At 41.2% G+C, this 19454-nt stretch overlaps 1 protein-coding gene across 1 annotated transcript in view; it reads right to left on the bottom strand.

The window, feature by feature from the left end:
* grk3 (G protein-coupled receptor kinase 3) overlaps window positions 1-19454 on the bottom strand; it is a 265444-nt gene that overhangs the window by 96812 nt on the left and 149178 nt on the right. Inside the window, exons 4-8 of the mRNA XM_041203377.1 lie at window positions 14612-14713; window positions 13424-13498; window positions 11395-11456; window positions 10014-10065; window positions 469-560 (exon numbers count right to left, since the gene is read on the bottom strand). Of these exons, the coding sequence (XP_041059311.1) occupies window positions 469-560; window positions 10014-10065; window positions 11395-11456; window positions 13424-13498; window positions 14612-14713 (383 nt within the window). The remainder of the gene's footprint in view (window positions 1-468; window positions 561-10013; window positions 10066-11394; window positions 11457-13423; window positions 13499-14611; window positions 14714-19454) is intronic.

Genomic DNA, 19454 nt, shown 5'->3' with positions numbered 1-19454 from the left:
ATTGTAACCATGGCATCTTTTATGGTTTTGTTCACGCTGTGGGAAATGGTTAAATAGTGATAGCCACATGGGTGTGCCAGGTGTGAGAGATTATTTTTTGGCTCCTCAGCTGGGAATTAGCAAAGGCTGCTTCGAAAGAGAAACAAATGTTTCAAGGGTTGTCTGCGACAGCTTCACAGCATGTTCTAATCTGTGTATTATTCTATAAGTGTCACTCTAGGCTCTGGTCTACACTATTTTTTATATAATACACTTCGGCCTGTGGACTATCTTGTACTTATTGCATGCCAGCCCATGTGTTAAGCTATATTTCATAACTTCAGCCTGGATATTAGTCAGTCACTCACTATAGTCCGTTTATTATCCTCCGTGTAACACATTACAATTTGTGTGCCAACTTATATGTTGGTGTGTTGAAGTAAGACTAAAGCTCTGGGAACTAAATAGTGAAAGCAGAAATAAAATTACATTTTTCCAGTATCAGCTTTCCTGCAGCCATATACCTCGCCGAATCCTCCCCTTCCGATTATTCGATGTACACTGAAGTCATTCATCGTTAGCTGCAAAGCAAATGAAATACCATTACTCCCATGCACTGATTAGCACAAACACACTGGCAAACCGTAAATAGGGGCAATCCCAGCAACAATCATGTTGAGAAAATGTGTCGTAAATATGCTGAATTTCAATGTTTTGAGAAAACATATGTGCTTTATTCAGACTTTTTTTGGTGAACTTGCACTTATTCTCAGAGGGGGTATTACTGCAAGATGTAACCTAAGACAGTGGCTGTTACTGCACTAGCTAATGCAAAAAGGGAAGTATTATCACAGGAAGCGATATGAAGCAGGATATTACTTCCTATATAATGTAGAGGGTATTACTAGAAGAAATGTTATGGGACAAAAAGTATTAATATAGGACAGCATGTACAATAGAGGCTGTTATTATAAGGAGGGATGCAGGACACGGTGATAATGTGGAACACATAAACCTTCAATTATTCATTAAGTGTTTTATATCAGCATAAGATGAAATATGACAGTTCCTTGTACATAAAGCAATGTGAGGGGCAACAATTTAATTGTTTATTCAGAACAATTTGTGATTCTTGCCGATTTGCTACAGCTACCTCAGCAGTAAGACCAAGCTCTGACCACTATCCAATTGTATCATCACTTGAATACAGTCCCACTGCAAATATCAATCCCTGTAGCTGCAATCAGTGGGATCAGGTTTGCTGCAAAGGCAGAAAATCTGGCTTTATGCTGACTCAATTAGGGTGTGGGTTAAGTGTGTATATCTAATGTGACTCCCTCTCATAGGTTGAGATAGGCACAAGTAGTTATAACTTATTGCAAAAAAAATTTGAATTTACTTTGTCGCCATTTTGTTATATTAGCATTTTATTTACCTGAACCTCGGAGTTATCATCTGGATCATATGACAGAGTGATTTTAATTTCTGGGCAACTGGATGAGTAAATACAATGCACTGGTCGATTGCCCATGAGCTGTAAAAGGCAATTTAGTGGACTTCAAGGACCACATTGCAGCAAACTTCACATCCAGAACAGTCGTTCTGAATCAGATCACCAGCACTGGGATGGTACATGACCAAGCAGCCTGCAGGCTGGCCCAGCCAGGAATGAACAAGGCTGGAATGGGGAATGGGCTGTATGCACAACAGCAGCCCACTTTAATCCTGAAGAGCAAGGAAGAGCATTCTTGCTTCTTTTGGCCTCATAAGAATTTTTAGCACCATTGGGACTTATTGTGTCAGATTATATGAACAGAGTGGCCATGATGAAATACCTCCCAATTGTCTGTTGAAATGCAATCAAAGTCTTATATATATTGTTGCACCCCATTTTACGGTTCAGGTGGGCACCTCAACTGCCCAAGAAAACATGGGTGTGAATCAGAGAGCATTGGGAAGTGAAGTGAATCAGTTCATCACTGAGGTTGATCTCAGTTAATCTGGTTTCAACTGGATGAAACTGGTCACTACTCATAAAACAAATTGCTATTGCAATTATTTAAAACAAAGATTAATGCTTGTGAAGTTTTCTGATTGTATTAGTTAGGTTATAACTATACTGCTAAACTTCTGTGTATATTTATGCTGTGAAATAAAGTACATAATAGAAAAAATGCTTTTTCTTTTATGAAGGAAACATAAGCTACTTATATCACAGATTAACAGTGAGGGGAATATTATAGAGTGAATCCTTTAAGCTGTTTCTTTTTTAGTGATAACAGTCATAAACAATATGTATTCTGTTAGAGTATAATACTGAGATGAATGTTAGAGAGAATTCTTTATGTAGTTAATAATGGGAAGTTCATGAACCACATGTGTCATCAGAAACTGGGGTATAAAGAAACTTGTATTTATATATAGAAAAGTATGTTGAAGAATATGGAATAATAGTGAATTATAGAGATGACTGTGGATAATAGAGTGATTCAGTAACCCAACCTAAGATGTTCACATGCTATAGAGTATGGATATTTACAAGCGCAACTGCATAGCATTTGCTTAAATATCAGATTGGCAGAGTTGACAGAACTTGTGCCTCTTGTGTTAAGAGTGCTGTAGTTTCAAGGCTGACAAATTGGACATGTAAATTAGACTGAAGCTTTACAGTAGTACTGAAGGAGTGTTGCAATGTCAGGGGTGCCAATCCTTCGAATGAGACAATATTTCTCTACTCTGGAGTTTTGGGTGGACATTACAGGTCCAATGATACTTTCTTTCACAGGTGAGCTGGAAGTTCTCTTGGTGACCTGGCTGACATTCTTCTATTAATGTCACAAAAAAATTGCTCATTGGTCTTGTTAATGTTTAAGGGATCTTGCTGTGCATGAATGGCTGCTTTATTTCCCTACTTAAAGTAATTCATGAGATGTAAACTGCTTTCAGACATTTCTTAAAGATGCAATAATAACTGCAATCCTTCCTTTCATGACACCTACCACTGAAATTTATAGCACCTGTGTCTGATGGAGAGGGCCCATAGCACATCAGGGATGTGCTCTTGATATGCCTTGGGTGCTCACTTGAACTCAGGTGTGTCTCTGGTAGCCAAATCATAGGCATTGGGCTCCTGTCCAATGACACCCTTCGAACAGTCTAATTCTACTGTGGAATCAAATCTGCAGAACATCAATACTTGAGCTACAAATGTTTGAGCCTTTTTGCAAGCACTTGCTAAAATGGTTAGATCTCTAATCCAGGAGTAAACTAATTAGAGGCAGCCCGTCTTAGCAAAGGTACATCACATCCTGGGAAAAATTGACTAATTGATAGCCTAGGAACAGCCCATTGGCAAACACAACAAATCTAGAATGTTTACAAATGATTGGACCTGAAATCCTGTTTCTGCAGGACAGACAGATTGTAACATTTTTTTCCATCAAAGGAAATCCCACAGAATTATAGTACAGGTGGCCATTTGGCCTATTGTGTCTGTGCCAACTCTCTGAATGAACAATTCACCCTGCCATCCCCCGTAACCCTGCACACTCTTCCTTTTTAAATAATAAACCAAACCTATCTTGAATGCCTTGATTGAACCTAGCTCCATCACAGGCTCAGGCAGTACATTCCAGAACCTAAACACTCACTGTGTGAAAAGATTTATTTTCATGCCTCGGTTGCTCCTTTTGCCTATTACCTTAAATCTTTGCCTTCTTATTTTGGATTATTCCACCAATGGGAACCGATTTTCCTATCTACACTCCAGATTCTTCATGATTTTGAATATGAACATAAGCATCAGGAGCAGTAGATCATTCAGCTCCTCAAGCTCATTCTCCCATTTGATAAGATGATGATTGATTGTGGCCTCAACTCTACTTTCCTGTCTACCTCTTATACCTTTTGACACCCTTGTTAATCAAGAGCCTATCCAACTCTGCCTTAAAAATGTTCATTGATCCTGCCTCCCCTACTCTCTGGGGAAGAGAATTTCACAGACCAATGACCCCCTGGGAGAAAAAAGACCCCTTATTTTGAAACTGTGTCCCAGAGTTCTACTTTCTCCCACAGGGGAAAACATCCTCTCACCATCTACCCTGTCAAGTCCCCTCAGGATTTTACATGTTTCAGTAAGATCATGTCTGATTCTTCTAACCTCTAACAGATACAGGCCCAACCTGTCCAATTTTTCCTCAAAGGATAACTACTTCATCCCGGGAATCAGTAAAGTGAAACTTCTCTGAACTGCTTCTAATGTAATTATATCCTTTCTTAAGTAAGGAGAGCAAAACAGTACACAGTACTCCAGATGTGGTCTCAACAACAGCCTGTACAGCTGAAGCAAAACTTCCTTACTTTTATACTTGATTCCCCTTGCAATAAATGACAACATTCCATTTGCCTTCCTAATCATTTGCAGTACTTGCATACTAACTTTCTGTGATTCATGTACCAGGACACCCAGATCCCTCTGTACCACAGATTTCTGCGATCTCTCTCCATTTAAATAATGTACTGCTTTTCTATGCTTCCTGCCAAAGTGGACAAGTTCACATATTCCCATATTATACTCCATCTGTCAATCTCTCAGTGGAACACTAGTTCAGATAGCAATGCCAGGCTCCTCCTGAGTAAGCAGATAGTTGGAATTTTGGCAAAGGCAAGGTAACGATCATGTGCCCTTCAGGGGCATCTTGAAGCAACTTCCATTTCTTTTTTTAAACTGCGGTCCTCATCTGAATGCTCCTCAAAGGGTTTTATTTATTTATTCGTTCATGGGATGACACCTGCAACCACTGACTAGACCAGCATTCATTGCCTATCCCTAATTGCCCTTGAGAAGGTGGTGGTGAGCCTCATTCTTGACCCACTGCAATCCATCTGTTGTAGCAATACCCACAGTCATGTTAGGAAGGGAGTTCCAGAATTTTAACCCAGTGACTGTGAAGGAACGGTGATATGGTTCTAAGTTAGGATGACGTGTAGCTTGCAGGAGAACTTCCAGGTGGTGGTGTTCCTATACATCTACTGCCCTTGTCCTTTTAGGTGGTGGAGATCACGGTTTGGAAGGTGCTGCTTAAGGAGCCTTGGTGAGTTGCTGCAGTGCATCAGTGGTGAAGAGAATAAATGTTGAAGGTGGTGGATGGGGTGCCAATCAAACGGATGGTATCGAGCTTCTTTAGTGCTGTTGGAACCGCACTCATTCAGGCAAGCAGAGAGTAAGCCATCACACTCCTGACTTGTGCCTTGTAGACGGTGGACAGGCTTTGGGGAGTCAGGAGATGATTTACTCGTCACAGCATTCCCAGCCTCTGATCTGCTCTTGATCCACAGTATTTATATGGCTGGTCCAGTTCAGTTTCTAATCAATGGTAACCCCCAGGATGTTGATAGTGGAGGATTCTGCGATGGTAATGCCATTGAATGTCAAGAGTACATGGTTAGATTCTCTCTTATTGGAGATAGTCATTGCCTGGCACTTGGATGGCACATATGTTACTTGCCACTTATCAGACCAAGGCTGAATATTGTCCAGGTCGTGCTGCATATGGGCAGGAACTGCTTCAGTATCTGTCGTCATAAATGGTGAGCATTGTGCAATCACCTGTGATCATTCCCACTTCTGACCTTATGGGAGGGAAGGTCATTGATAAAGCAGCTGAAGATGGTTGGGCCTAGGACACTATCCTGAGGAACTCCTGCAGCGATATCCTGGGGCTGAGATGATTGATCACCTACAACCACAACCACCTTCCTTCGTGCTAGGTATGACACCAACCAATGGAGAGTTTCCCCTGTAGTTTCGCACTGACTTCAGTTTTTCTAAAGCTCTTTGATGCCACACTCAGTCAAATGTGGCCTTGATGTCAAGGGAAGTCACTCATAGGATGTGGGTAGGGGAGTGGATGGAAACATGTGTGCTCATCTGACCATTAGTCATGAGTATCAATTGTCCTTTTGCTTATCTCAGCACTGTATCAGCCACCATGATTGATCTACATCAACAATCAGTCCATCACGGAAATGCATGTATTTCTCGCAAAGGAAAACTTAGCAGGGCTGACTTCTAGCTGGAGTCGAGATGGATTAACTAAGCTTGAATAAAATCTGGCTTGTGAGCTCAATGCAGATAATCACAAAATCTGCATTTGATGAGCATCAATATTCTCCAACATTATAGGCACAATTTTAATCAGTTTCTAGAATTGTTCCCTGGTTTCTCATTCTCCAGATAAATGATTGGAAAATGTCATAACCTTGAGCATCAAAGGCAGTGCATATTCCTTTATAAGTGGTGTTCACTGCTTCATTTCCAAAATTCACCAATTATGCATAGTCAAAATAGGCCTCAAAGTGACACAACAATTGATTAAGCAGTTGTGAAAGGCTTGATATTCTTTACTGTCCAATGTTGCCAGGTAATGACTGACCATTGACTGATTAATTCTTCATCAAGGGTTCTTAACCGTCATCAAAGGGTTGCCATCAAATTTGAGTGGCTCTGGTACAAGTGACAGTGCCAAAACACACACCAAATAGAATTTTATTGTTCAACCCAAGTTATGCTTGAGCAGGTGGTGTTGGGCCTTCTTCTTGAACCATTATGCCACAAAGCCTGAGACCAGGTTTGTGTCACTGCCAATAGTATGAACAGATTGGCAGATCACGTGACCACTGACTATCCAACCTCTATCTCAAAAATCATAAACAAGCTGAAGGCAGAGTCTGTTGACCATTCATCCACTAAGTAGGTTCCTGCTATGGGTATTGTGAAAGGAACTGGAGCAGTTAGGCGAATGGAAAAAGGCTCTAAATGAAATTGAAAGCTCTTCACAGCATTCAAGGGCTACTGTGAAAGTAAATTATGATTCAATGTTTTGTTAGGATAAGAGGATCATTAGGGAGATGAAACAGGATCAGTGGATTTCATTCACCTGCAAGGCTGTGCAATTACACAGAAATTATCTTAAATTGTTTTTCAATTGGATAAAGTTGTCTTCATTTATGGTTTAAAGGGTCCCTTTGGGCTAATCAATGACATTCAAGTCCAGTAATCTTGAAACAAAAATCCGCAAAGTCACCCTCTAAGCCTAGAATGAGCACCATAGATGGTATTCAGCTAAATGGGCTGTAGTAAGGACTCTAAAAGCAAAATACTGTGGATGTTGGAAATCAGAAACAAAAACAGAAAATGTTGGAAAAACTCAGCAGGTCTAACAACTTTATGGAGAGAGAAAAATAGAGTTAATGTTTTTGAGTCCATGTGACCCTTCTTCAGAGCTGAAGAGAAGTGGAAATGTGATGAAATTTATGCTGTTTAAGAGGCAGAAGAAGCTGGATAGAAGACCAGCGATAGGTAGGGGCAAAGGAGTGATTGACAAGGATGTCATGAACTAAAGGACAAAGGGAGTGTTAATAGTAGTGGTTAGTGCTAAAAAACGATGCTGATAGAAGCATACAGGTAAGAAAGCAGGATATGATAATAACAGAACAAGGGTAGCATTGTATGAAAGAATAACATGGAATAAGTAACGATGGCCCTGTAGAGGATGGGGTGGGGGGAGGGGGCAGTGTTGGGGGAAAAAAAGGATGGAAAATGGGATAGAGGGCGGGATAAAACCACGGATAAATTAATAAAAATAAAAAAGTGGATAAAAAATAAAAATGAATGTAGAAAAAGGGGATTAAAAAGGGTGGGGGGGGGAGGTGGTGCAGCGAGGATGGAGAAGAGAGAGTTCATGGTCTGAAGTTGTTGAACTCAATGTTAAGTCCAGAAGGCTGTAAAGTGCCTAATCAGAAGATGAGATACTGTTCCTCCAATTTGCGTTAGGCTTCACTGGAACACTGCAGCAGGCCAAGGACTGACATATGGGCATGAGAGCAGGATGGTGTGTTGAAATGGCAAGTGACCAGAATGTCTGGGTCATGCTTGAGGACAAACCGGAGCTGTTCTGCAAAGTGGTCACCCAGTTGCATTTGGTCTCTCCAATGTAGAGGAGACCACAACGGGAACACTAAATGCAGTAGACCAAACTGAAGGAGGTGCAAGTGAAGCGCTGCTTCACCTGAAAGGAGTGTTTGGGACTTTGAACGGTGAGGAGGGAGGACGTAAAGGGGCAGGTGTTGCATCTTCTGCGATTACATGGGAAGGTGCCGTGGGAAGGGGATGAGGTGTTGGGGGTGATGGAGGAGTGGACCAGGGTGTTCCAGAGGGAACAGTCCCTATGGAATGCTGACTTGTTGGGGGTGGGAGGTGGGGGGGTGAGGGGAAAATGTGCTTGGTGGTGGTACCTTGCTGGAGTTGGCGGAAATGACGGAGGATGATCCTTTGAATGCAGAGGCTGGAGGGGTGAAAAGTGGGGACAAAGGGGACCCTATCATGGTTCTGGGAGGAATGAGATGGTGTGAGGGCAGAGGTGCAGGAGATGGATCAGATAAGGCTGAGGCCCTGTCAACCAAAGTTGGGGGAGGGGTTGCCTCAGTTAAGGAAGAAGGAAGACATGTCAGAAACGCTGTTTTGGAAAATGGCATCATCGGAACACATGCAACCGAAGCAAAGGAATTGAGGTGCCACTATCGGCACCTTTTTTAACACTAACCACTACCATTAACACTCCCTTTGTTCCTTAGTTCATGACATCTTTGTCAATCCCTCCTTTGCCCCCACCTATCGTTGGCCTTCCAGCTAGCTTCACCTCCCCATCCCTCAAACAGTATAAATTTCATCACGTTTTCACTTCTCTTCAACTCTGAAGAAGTTATATAGACTCGAAACGTTAACTCTATTTCTCTCTCCACAGATGCTGTTAGATGCTGCTGAGTTTTTCCAGCATTTTCTGTTTCTGTTGCAGTAAGGACTCATCTGCTGGAGGTTAAAAAGTCCGTGGGGTGTGCTGTGTAGGTTAAAAGTCTTAAACCAATCCACTTTGAAGATGTAGACTCCACAATATCTATCAGACATAGACAATATTCATGATCTCACACATTTTATAGAGAGTTTTGCTGCAAGGAGTTCCTGGTATCTATTATACCTACCTAGCAAGAGTTGAACCCACACTTGTCAGCTGTCTAATGACCAAATAGTGCCTATCCTCCTTGGGGATAGGTTTGGATGGTAAGCAGAGTTGGCTTCTAGGTATTCTAAGAAATGATGGAACAATTGGTAAAAAGTGAACTCTCTGTGGCAAACTCAATAATATAATACCTGAGCTGAGCGGGTATACAGTACTCCCATTAATGACTGACCAGCCAGTGGATATACGAAATCAATATGCCCACAGGAATAAAAAACATGGCTATCAGTACTATTATAAGGAGATAAAATGGACACAGGATTAGGACTCATGTTAAATTTAAGACAACCCCAGGAATTCTAAGGACTTGATGAGTTTGACACTTCATATAAGCACCATCAAATTGTGTCTTGAAGGAGCTTACAACAAATGAGCTCAAATTCAGCCTGTGACAGTTCTCAGAAGACAATACTCAAAAATAGTCAGCACAAATTGCATAAAATGAAATAGTACCACTAAAGGAAAGAAACAACTTGCATTTTTATAGACTTTATCATGTCACTCAATGTCCTAAATAATTTTACATACAATGAATTACTTTGATGTTTTGTCACTAATGCTATGTAGGCAAACACATCAGCCATTTGATGCACAATAGGATCCTGTAAGCAGAAATGAGATAAATAATCTATTAATCCATTCTTGATAGTGTTGGCACAGGAGAAATTTTGATCAGGACTCCCTGCTCTTCTCATGGTGTCAGGAAGTCTTTCATATCCAGCGGAACAATTAGATGAGGCCTTGGTTTAATATTTATCTGAAGGATGGACAGCACAAAACTGCACACATTACAATTAGATACATCCATGAATTTTATACTGGACTGCAAAATAACACTGCCACTAACTCACAAGTCAAACCCTCAGAGTTGCAGGTCATGAACTCTATGTAAAAAGCAACTTACACACCACATTTTAACTGTACTACAAATGGCTCAAAAGTAAACAGTGTACTTACATGGATGTTTAGTTCTACATTCTTCCACTGGCAAAACCTAGTGAACCTGTCACTGCGAAAGAAATCAAAGGCGAGAACTGGTGAGAAGTCCCTGGATAAAGTTGTTGAACTTGAGATATTGAGGCAATAAACCCATAAAGGACAGTTACAACTCAGATCAAAGATGATCACGGCAGTGCTTCCAATTTTATTCTCTTCTCTCTTACAGATACTGACACTTGCTAGAGAACAGTTCTATGAGTATCAAACCCTTTCTGATAACTTGCCAAAAATAACCTTCTGCATAAGTGAACTAGATAGTGAATGGGACCAGGTGCCATCCATGGGGTCATTCTGGTCAAGCTCAATGCTTTTCTTCTCTAATGCCAACACTCGTGATGTCCACCATGGTTAGCCTATAGCAACTGGGAGCCGGAACCCCAATTGACTTTTTTCTCAACCTTACTAGCTTGGTGGTGCTGAAGACGATTGGAACACAATGGCTGCCCCAACTGATTATCAGGTTATTGGCCAGAGTGGAAAGCAAACATATTGCCTTCCTTGTCTTTTATATCTGAAGCATACTGGCAAGAGTTTTCACTCACAAATTCAATTCAAGCAGTTAGCTAGAGAACGTTGCTCAAGCAGTTAAGCATTGGAAGCAGAGGAATGAGAAATTGCCTTGAATCTAATACCATCAGACTTGTATGTGTTTTGCATAATTTCTCAGCAATTTTCTATCACCATCCTTTCTTTCCTTAAGTAGATAACTCAAATTGGACCACTTAAGAGCATCTTCTTGAACATGGGCGATAGCTGACAGTAAGTGACAGCAAATTCCACCCTCACACTCTCAAATTTTAATAAATTGCAAACATATGTGCATACCTCTCCAGAGGCAAACCCGCACAACACCCACCCTGTTATAACCAGAAGTCACACTGCATGTACCCTGACATAAACAGTATTGGTACAGCATGGGCATAATACCTACCCCTTGTCATGGTACATCACATGCCCTGATAACCAGCATTAGCACAACACGTACTATGTTATAAACAGTTCTTGAATAGTGCATTCTCAGTTATAGACAGCATTTGCACAGCATGTACCCTGCTATAAAGAGCATTTGCACAGCACATATTCTTTTATAAACAGCATTTGCATAGGATATAGCTTTTCATAAACAGCATTCATACAGGTGCATCTTTCCAGAAACAATATTCACATAGCAAGCAGCATTTTATCAATGACATTTAGACAGTGCACAACTCTCCATAAACAGGATTCACATAGCATGTACCTTCCCATAAACAATATTTGCACAGCACATACCTCTCCCTAAACAGCATGCACCCAGCAGCTAGCTCTGTAAGGACCAGTACACTTAAACTGAACCTACCTCTCTATAAATTTCTGAAATATTTTTCCCCGTAGGCTGTCACAGATCTCTTCTATGTATGGCTGGTAGAAAGAAATGACAATTAAAAATTGATAATGAACAGGTTGCTGCAGTTGGACGTCCACAGGCTGTACTCAAGTGGCAGGAGATGGCTGTGCATTTGTGAATGCTTCACAATGAACCACAGCACCCTACACTTAAACTTTATTGAAGAAAACTAGAAGTTGGGAACTTTAGCCATGTCCCTTTAACTTATAGTTATATAGTTGGTGGACATTACACAGCATTTAAAAGCAAAAAAATTGATGCATAATGCTTTCAAACAGAGCAGAGAAATTTGAGTTTGGACTGGAAGCTCTGCCAGCTGTAGGGTGTGGGGGTATGGGTGCGAAGGAAAGAGCAGTGCTGGCTGGATGTCATGCACTACACTATAAGGAGGAAAAGTGGCAATCTGGGAGAAGCGGTCACTCATCGCTGCTCTTCTGAACTGGGAATTTTCCAGGAACTGATCCCACCTTTCAAGCCTTTTGGATAGCGAATGTTGTATGACATGAGAGAAGAAAGAATCAAGGATAACAAAAAATTCAAAAATTGGGGGTAAGGAAGCACTAATATAAATACGAAGTAAACAGGACTGCTGTAACGTTATAAGAATGTATACATTATAAAAATGAAAAAAATTTGGGGAACAGGAGTAGACCCTACAAAGGTGTCCCTGCTTGATAAAACGTGATTGATTTGACTTTTGATATTTGTTAACAAATAACTATTTGCTTTTCTGTTATCAGCTTGTCAAGGAAAAAGCCTGAAAAAGGATACAAGGCCTCAAGAATACGAATTCTGCTACCATTGCAACGGGGCTGGTCTTTGCCTGTCCTATGAACACAATGCTAACCCTGCCAGATATTACTGGGCGCAGTCCCACCAAGGAAATGTAGAAGAGGAGGCCAATTAGCCCCTCGAACCTGTTTCACCATTAATTAAATCCTGACTGATCTGTACATCAAAATCTATTTGACACCCTTTGCTCCAGATCCCTTGGTACATTTATCTAACAAAAATCTACTGACCTCAGTCTTAAAATTTCCAATTGACCCAAAATCTACAGCTTTTAGGGAGGGAATTCCAGATTTCCTTAACTCAATTTGTGTGAAAAACTGCTAGTTGATTTCACTTTTAACTGGCTCCCATTTTAAGATTATGCCCTCTTGTTCTGGATTTTCAACTAGAGGAAATAGTGTCTATGTATGCAACCTGTCAAATTCCTTCATCATTTTAAACTAGATCACCAGATCACCACTTAACCTTCTAAACCCAAGGAAAAAAAAGTCAAGATTACGCAACCTATTTTCATAATTGCACTGTTTAAGGGCTGGTATAATTCTGGTGAACGTACACTGAACCATGTCAAGGGCAATATATCTTTCCTGAGATGGAATGCTCAAAGCTGAACACTAATTCAGGTGAGTTCTGACCAATGCTCTGTGCAACTATGGCATCACCTTTTTTCAGGCCCTGTAAAGACAGTGTAAAAATAGATTGTAATTGAAATGTCTGACATCTTGCTCCTTCAAAACTTGTATATAGAAAAGCCCACTGAATATCTGTATGGGCCGCATACACTGAAGTATCCTCGCGGGGGGGAGGGGGGAGAATTGCAGATGGACTGCAGCATTAAAAGGTGGCATTAAGTTTGTCTCAATTCAAAACAGCTAGACAGCATAAAAGCACCAAGATGGATGGAAAACTAGATATAAAGTACTTGTAGCAAGCCCAAATGAATCTGGTCACTTCAAAAGCTAAGGTCCAACATAAAGGAAGAGCTCCCCTGTAAAGCATGTTTACATGGGATCTAGGCAGCTTAAGTGCTACTCAGATAAACCTAAGTTTTAAGTCAACTATATTTCTACTTATGTGGCCTGATGTCATATTTCACTTTATATGGCCCTTGTGAAGAACCTTGGGATGTTTTATTATTTTAAAGGTACCATATAAAATAAATTCTGCTCTTGTTGTGATTAGGACCTACCTGGAAGAGAGTGGGTGGCACCTGCTTCCTGGCCAAATGGGTTTGCACATGATCCACAGCTTGCTTGGAGAAAGGCTGCAACAGTAACAAATCTACATTAGCACCGTACTAATACGTCTAAAAACCCTTTTATATGAAATTAATCTTAGAACATCCACGCTTTCACACTTACGTTAACTGTATATTAACTTGTTTAATTGTATTCAGGTAGTGGGCATTAACTGGTGATTCACTTGTGCTCCTAAACATAGGAATGTACTGAAACTGTGATGATTGGGGTTGCAGATGCATGTTGTAGTTAGTACTTCTGTAAATAGAATATTTTAGTGTATAAAAATTGGGCTCCAGTTCTTTCCTTCACCACCTGGCTATCTGGAATGTAACATCTAATGTTAACTTTATGTCCTGTTCTTATCAATTTACTGAGGCAATGGAAATAATCTTTCACTATTTACACTCTCAAGCTCTTTCAAATTTTTAAATACTTCAGTTGGATTCCCACTAGCTACTCTGCTCCAAAGAATAAATTCTTGGCTTGTCATGTCTCTCATTATAACTATAGCCTCTCATTGCAAGTAATGTCCTATAAATGCACTAAACGCCTTCACTGTGGTTCCAATTTTCTATAATTGCATGCACATAAATTTAAACAGTACCTCAACTGTAGACTAGCCAATATCTTGTACAGATTCAACACTTTTATTGTATTCAACATCTCTAAATAGAAAATGTAGGGCTAGGAATTGGAGGGAGAGGGGATGATGGGGAAGCGAAGGGAGTGGAGTGATGGCATACTTCACACCTTAATGGCAAGGCCAAGGCTCTTGTGATATTGGGTCTAGGGTTAATACTCTGCCAGTGAAGAGAATGCCAACTTTAAGCTATTGTTAATTCTACAGGGCTCACAAATAAGTGTTGGGTGATCATGACAGGGGCATGGGTCAAGGATTGAATCCTGGGTCAGCATGGAAAATCATGGGAGACTGTGGGGGGATCAGTGTTGGGATCCCAGGAGTCTTCAACAGGGCCCAGAAGTTTACTCTCCAATGTATGGTTCTTGACACCCCCATAATATAAATTTGGCATCACAGATCCCATACCTGATACAAATGCAGAATCCAAACCCTCATGTACAGTGTAAATATAAAGTTTACAAATCTGCATCTTTTTACAAAATAGCAAACTCACATGTGAACAGGACAGTAATTCTTTCATTATATATTTGTCATAGATCTGTCGACTTCTACACAAACGATCTTCTTCAGAGTCTAACTTTTCATAGTCTTTGATCTGTAACGGAAAAATATTGCTAATTATTACAATAATGTCCTGTAAACTGAATATTATTTGAAGTTGCCATGGGGAAACCTTTCTTGTTTTGCATATAATTTAGTTTCTATTGCATTTGAGTATTTTCACAAGAATACTGGAGGTTACATTCTTCTTCTCAAGTTCTCTGCCCAAAGGCAGGTCCAACCCATGGCACTACAACCTCCACCATGGATAGGGCAAGAGACAGGTCCCCAATCCATCCCAGCTGGAATGGGGATTGAACCCCATACTGTTGGCACCAATCTGATCAACACTGGCCATCCAGCCAACTGCCATTTCCACCCTCATCTACCAACCCCCATTCATCCAAGGGCGAGATGCGGTTATCGTTATTAAATTTAAGAAAATGTATGAACAGAATTTTCATCATGTATATGTTCAGGTGACTGATTCTAATGCTTGGACATTTTTTTCCAGAATTTGCAATCTTTATTTAATAGTTTTGAAGTCTTCAGCTCCCTGAGGCAGCTTTCTGCCTTCAGGGAGCTTTTATTCAACGCTCGCCTGTACTTATGTCAGTGCCCGCCTTCCTCCCACCCTCACCCTGGCAGTGCTGAGCATTTCAGCGCATGCTTCACGCTGGCTGGCCGGAAATCAGCCAGCCAGAATGAAATCGTGGTCAGGGATTGATTGTGGGAGGCAGTCTGTTCACCAGCCACTCCCAGGCCCGTCGATCACGCCAGGACATCGACCTGAAAATCCTGCCCTTGGGGTAAATTCACATAGCCATCTAGTGGGCAGTGATCTGGTGGACCAGATCATCCGCTCATTGTAGAATAGGTCTGACTTTCATTCCATTGATTTCAATAGGATATAAATTGGGCAGGTTCAACAATAGGTGGGTCATCCACACTGGCAGATTACAACCCACATGGTGACACTGGCATTTCAATTTAAAAAAAATATTTATTTCATACTAATTTTAAAGGCTTAAATTATTTTTACTCCCAATGTGCCTCAAATACTTCATGAATTAATTGCTACAAAATCAATGAAGGGTCCCAGAGAACAGCAGGCCTCAGACCACGTTCAGAATTGCACAGCATTTGGTCACTGACTAAGAACAATTACCTGTTTCCTGTTTGTCAGCAGGGTACCAGCTACAGACCTTTACTATCTGCATCAAATGACATAGATGTGGCACCTCTCTCAATGCTTTGCTTGTAGGTCATTGCCAGCCAGCACTACAATATCAGTTCATGTACTGCTTGCAGATCAAAGCGTTGTCTGATCCATTAGACAACATGGTCAATCCTTTTATCTCCTTTCTTCCTGAAATGCAGGACACCTCTGTCCATTATATTCACTGCTGCACATACTAAATTATAAAATGTCAACGCTGGACTGTCAAATGCCTAATCTGAAGGGCATCCTATGTGTCAATAAGCAATCACAATTGTGTTGCAATGGTTTGATGTGTGAAACCCTTGGCAAGCTTTATTTATTTTTATTCATTCATTCATTCATTCATGGAGCGTGGGCATCACTGGCGAGGCCAGCATTTATTGCCCATCTCTTGAGAAGGTGATGGTCAGCTGCCTTCTTGAACTGGTGCAGTTCATGTTGTGTAGGTACACCCATAGTGCTGTTAGAGAGGGAGTTCCATGCTTTTGACCCAGCAACAGTGAAAAAACAGCGATATATTTCCAAGTCAGGATGTTGAGTGTCTTGGAGGGGAACTTCCAGGTGGTGGTGTTCCCATGTATCTGCTGCCCTTGTCCTTCTACATGGTAGTGGTTGTGGGTTTGGAGGGTGTTGTCTAAGGAACCTTGGTGAATTCCTGCAGTGCATCTTGTAGATGGTACACACTGCTGCTACTGTGCTTTGTTGGTGGGGGGAGAGAATTAGCTTGGATGGGATTCCAATAAAATGGGTTACTTTGTCCTGGATATCAAGCTTCTTGAGTGTTGTTGAAGTTGCACTCATCCAATAAAGTGGAGAGTATTCCTTCACACTGCTGACTTGTGCCTTGTAGATGGTGGACAGGCTTTGGGGAATCAGGAGGTGAGTTACTCACCACAGGATTCCTAGCCTCTGACCTGCTCTTGTAATAACAGTATTTATATAGCTGGTCCAGTTCAGTTTCTGGTCAATGGTAACCCCCAGGATGTTGGTAGTGGTGGATTCAGCGATGGTAATGTTATTGAATGTCAAGGGGTGATGGTTAGATTCTCTCTTGTTGGAGATGGTCATTGCCTGGCACTTGTGTGGCGCATATGTTACTTGCCACTTGTCAGCTCAAGCCTGGATATTGTGCAGCTTTTGCTGCATTTGGATATGGACTGCATGTTGTCCCTTGTGTTTGCACCCTAAAGTATGGTTATGCAATGAAAAATTGTGTGTGAGATTGACATAGATGAGAAATACATTTAAGGCAGGTTAAAAAGCAACATTTTGTTATATATAATCTTGCAGCATCAATCTGGCACATGGTACTATTGGGAAGCCTTTTGCTAGGTACTCCATTTCCTCCTGCAGCTGCTCTTAGCTTACACAAATATGAACGCAGCATTCAGCTTGCCCACCAACTTCTATAAGGTATGGTCCCCTTACTATTTTGTGAGGAGGGTGTCCTAATGTGCCCTAGTTGTATTCACCTCACATTACACACATCCACTTCACCAGCCAGCAAACAGGGATCAGAGTCTGTGCAGCCTCACCATTTGACTACAGACTCTGCTTTGCACCTCAATTCTTGGATTGCCATTCCTCTTTCTTGCTTTTAATGTAGCCTCTAGCAAGACTGACAAGCATTGAAAAGAAAAAATTTAAGTATTAAAGTTAAAAAGAAAATCAAAAGAGTTTCAAAGATTTATCTCCCTACTGCAGCCAATTACATTTTCTACTTAATTATTTCTCTCAGTAGTCCTCAAGAGCTCTATTAATGCACTTACAATGCATTCCAAATGCAAGCCAAGAAAGTACACAAAATTAGATCAGTTATTTGCCTTGCAGATACAGCCAGCACCTGATGCACAGTATTCCAGACAAGAATTGAGGTGCAAAGCCGAGTCTGTAGTCAAATGGTGAGGCTGCACAGACTCTGATCCCTGTTTGCTGGCTGGTGAAGTGGATGTGTGTAACGTGAGGTGAATACTGCACTGAAACATTCTACCGTTGTATGCGAAGTTCATATCACTGAAACGTTTGCTTCAGTGCATTTTACCACTCACAACTCATATCCTTTTGCACGAAATTCAAAAACCTCCCATTTTCATTTTTCTACATCTTTCTTGACTAATCATTTTCTTAGCATAAACATGCCCTCTGCTGACTGCTCCAAAGCTTGCATGTCACCTCATCACAAGATCCCCAACTTCTGTCTAATCAGCCCCATATTTCTGACAATGGCTTGTGTAACTGCGTCTCGCTACAAATGATGACTGTGCAATAACATGAGAGGTGGGGAAGTCTCCATCAGGAACCTCAGCTCATTTGAGGAGTGACCATTTCCATGAAAAGCTTTCAAAGCCTAGAGGAGGCTGGAAAGATGAAGAAACTGGAGACTTAGTGCTGGCTTGAGGTTAGTACCATGTGGCTCTTTACAGAGCACTACAAATAACATACTCTCAGAAGAGCTCTCACCATGGATTGAGCTGTTTATGAAAATTTTGTACTCCTATTCTTAGTTCCTTTTAATAACACGTCCTATTTTTGTCTTTATAGGATCTTATCAGGCTTCCAAAGCTGACTCTTCTTCAGCTATCCAAGAAGCAGCACCATTAGAAATAGTGGCCAAAGTAGCAGTACACCTATCACCCCATCACTACATATGCCTTATCAACGTGCCTACTCAAATGCATCCTTCTTGAAAAGTACAGATAGACAGCAAAACGGAAGCACTGACGCAGAGTCACAAAGCATGGGTGGACAGGAACAGTAATGGATAGTGGAATAAGAGCCAGTAGTCTTTTACTAAAGGGTGTGGTAATCATTTCCCTACCCCAACCCCCCTGTTGCCACTGCAACCCTCCCCACCCCCACTCCAGATTTCTGGCTCAGCTTTCTGAGAATAATAAGTTTCTAGAATCAAAGGCTTCCAAAAATTTGCACAAAATATAGTGAAATCCCACAGCTTGATGAATGGAGTGTTGAGGGGCCTGCAGACAGCCTTTGAAAGAGTGGCAAGTCTGCAGCTATTTTGCCAAAGAGGCTACAATGACCACTCAAGTAGCTGCTATCAGGACTTTGGATTACACTTTCCTCCCATCAATGAGCATGGTTATGATGAAGTAGTTCAAATGAGGACTGCAAGGTAACAAGGATTGCAAATGTGTATTCTGCTTTTTCTCAAGACAGCTGCAGTTGCACGCTACTCTGGCTACCGAAGAGCTTCAAGGCAAGCTGGGTCAGGCTGTCCTGACACCAACAGTAACCATCTGGAGTCCATGTTCAAAGTGATTGAGAGGCACCTTGTTCACAAAACCATGTAACAGAGACACAGTTTAGCTCTTTCCCAGTCTCATGTCTGTGGAATTCACTTAGAAAGCACAATGCAATAGGCAGTTGTGCATCTCAAACATCATGGTGGTGTTAATTGAAAAATTGAGGTTAATTGGGGGGCACTCATTGGATATTTACTTCCCCACATACGAAGAGACACTTAGGGACACTGATGATGGGTTGTAGAGTTAGAAGTTATACATTTGTAATGCTACACTTTGTGAATAAATCTAAAACTGAGTAAAGATTGACTTCT

The sequence above is a fragment of the Carcharodon carcharias genome, chromosome 13 (assembly GCF_017639515.1).
Source record: "Carcharodon carcharias isolate sCarCar2 chromosome 13, sCarCar2.pri, whole genome shotgun sequence".
NCBI classification, from domain to species: domain Eukaryota; kingdom Metazoa; phylum Chordata; class Chondrichthyes; order Lamniformes; family Lamnidae; genus Carcharodon; species Carcharodon carcharias.
This window is presented reverse-complemented; position numbering and strand designations above follow the sequence as displayed.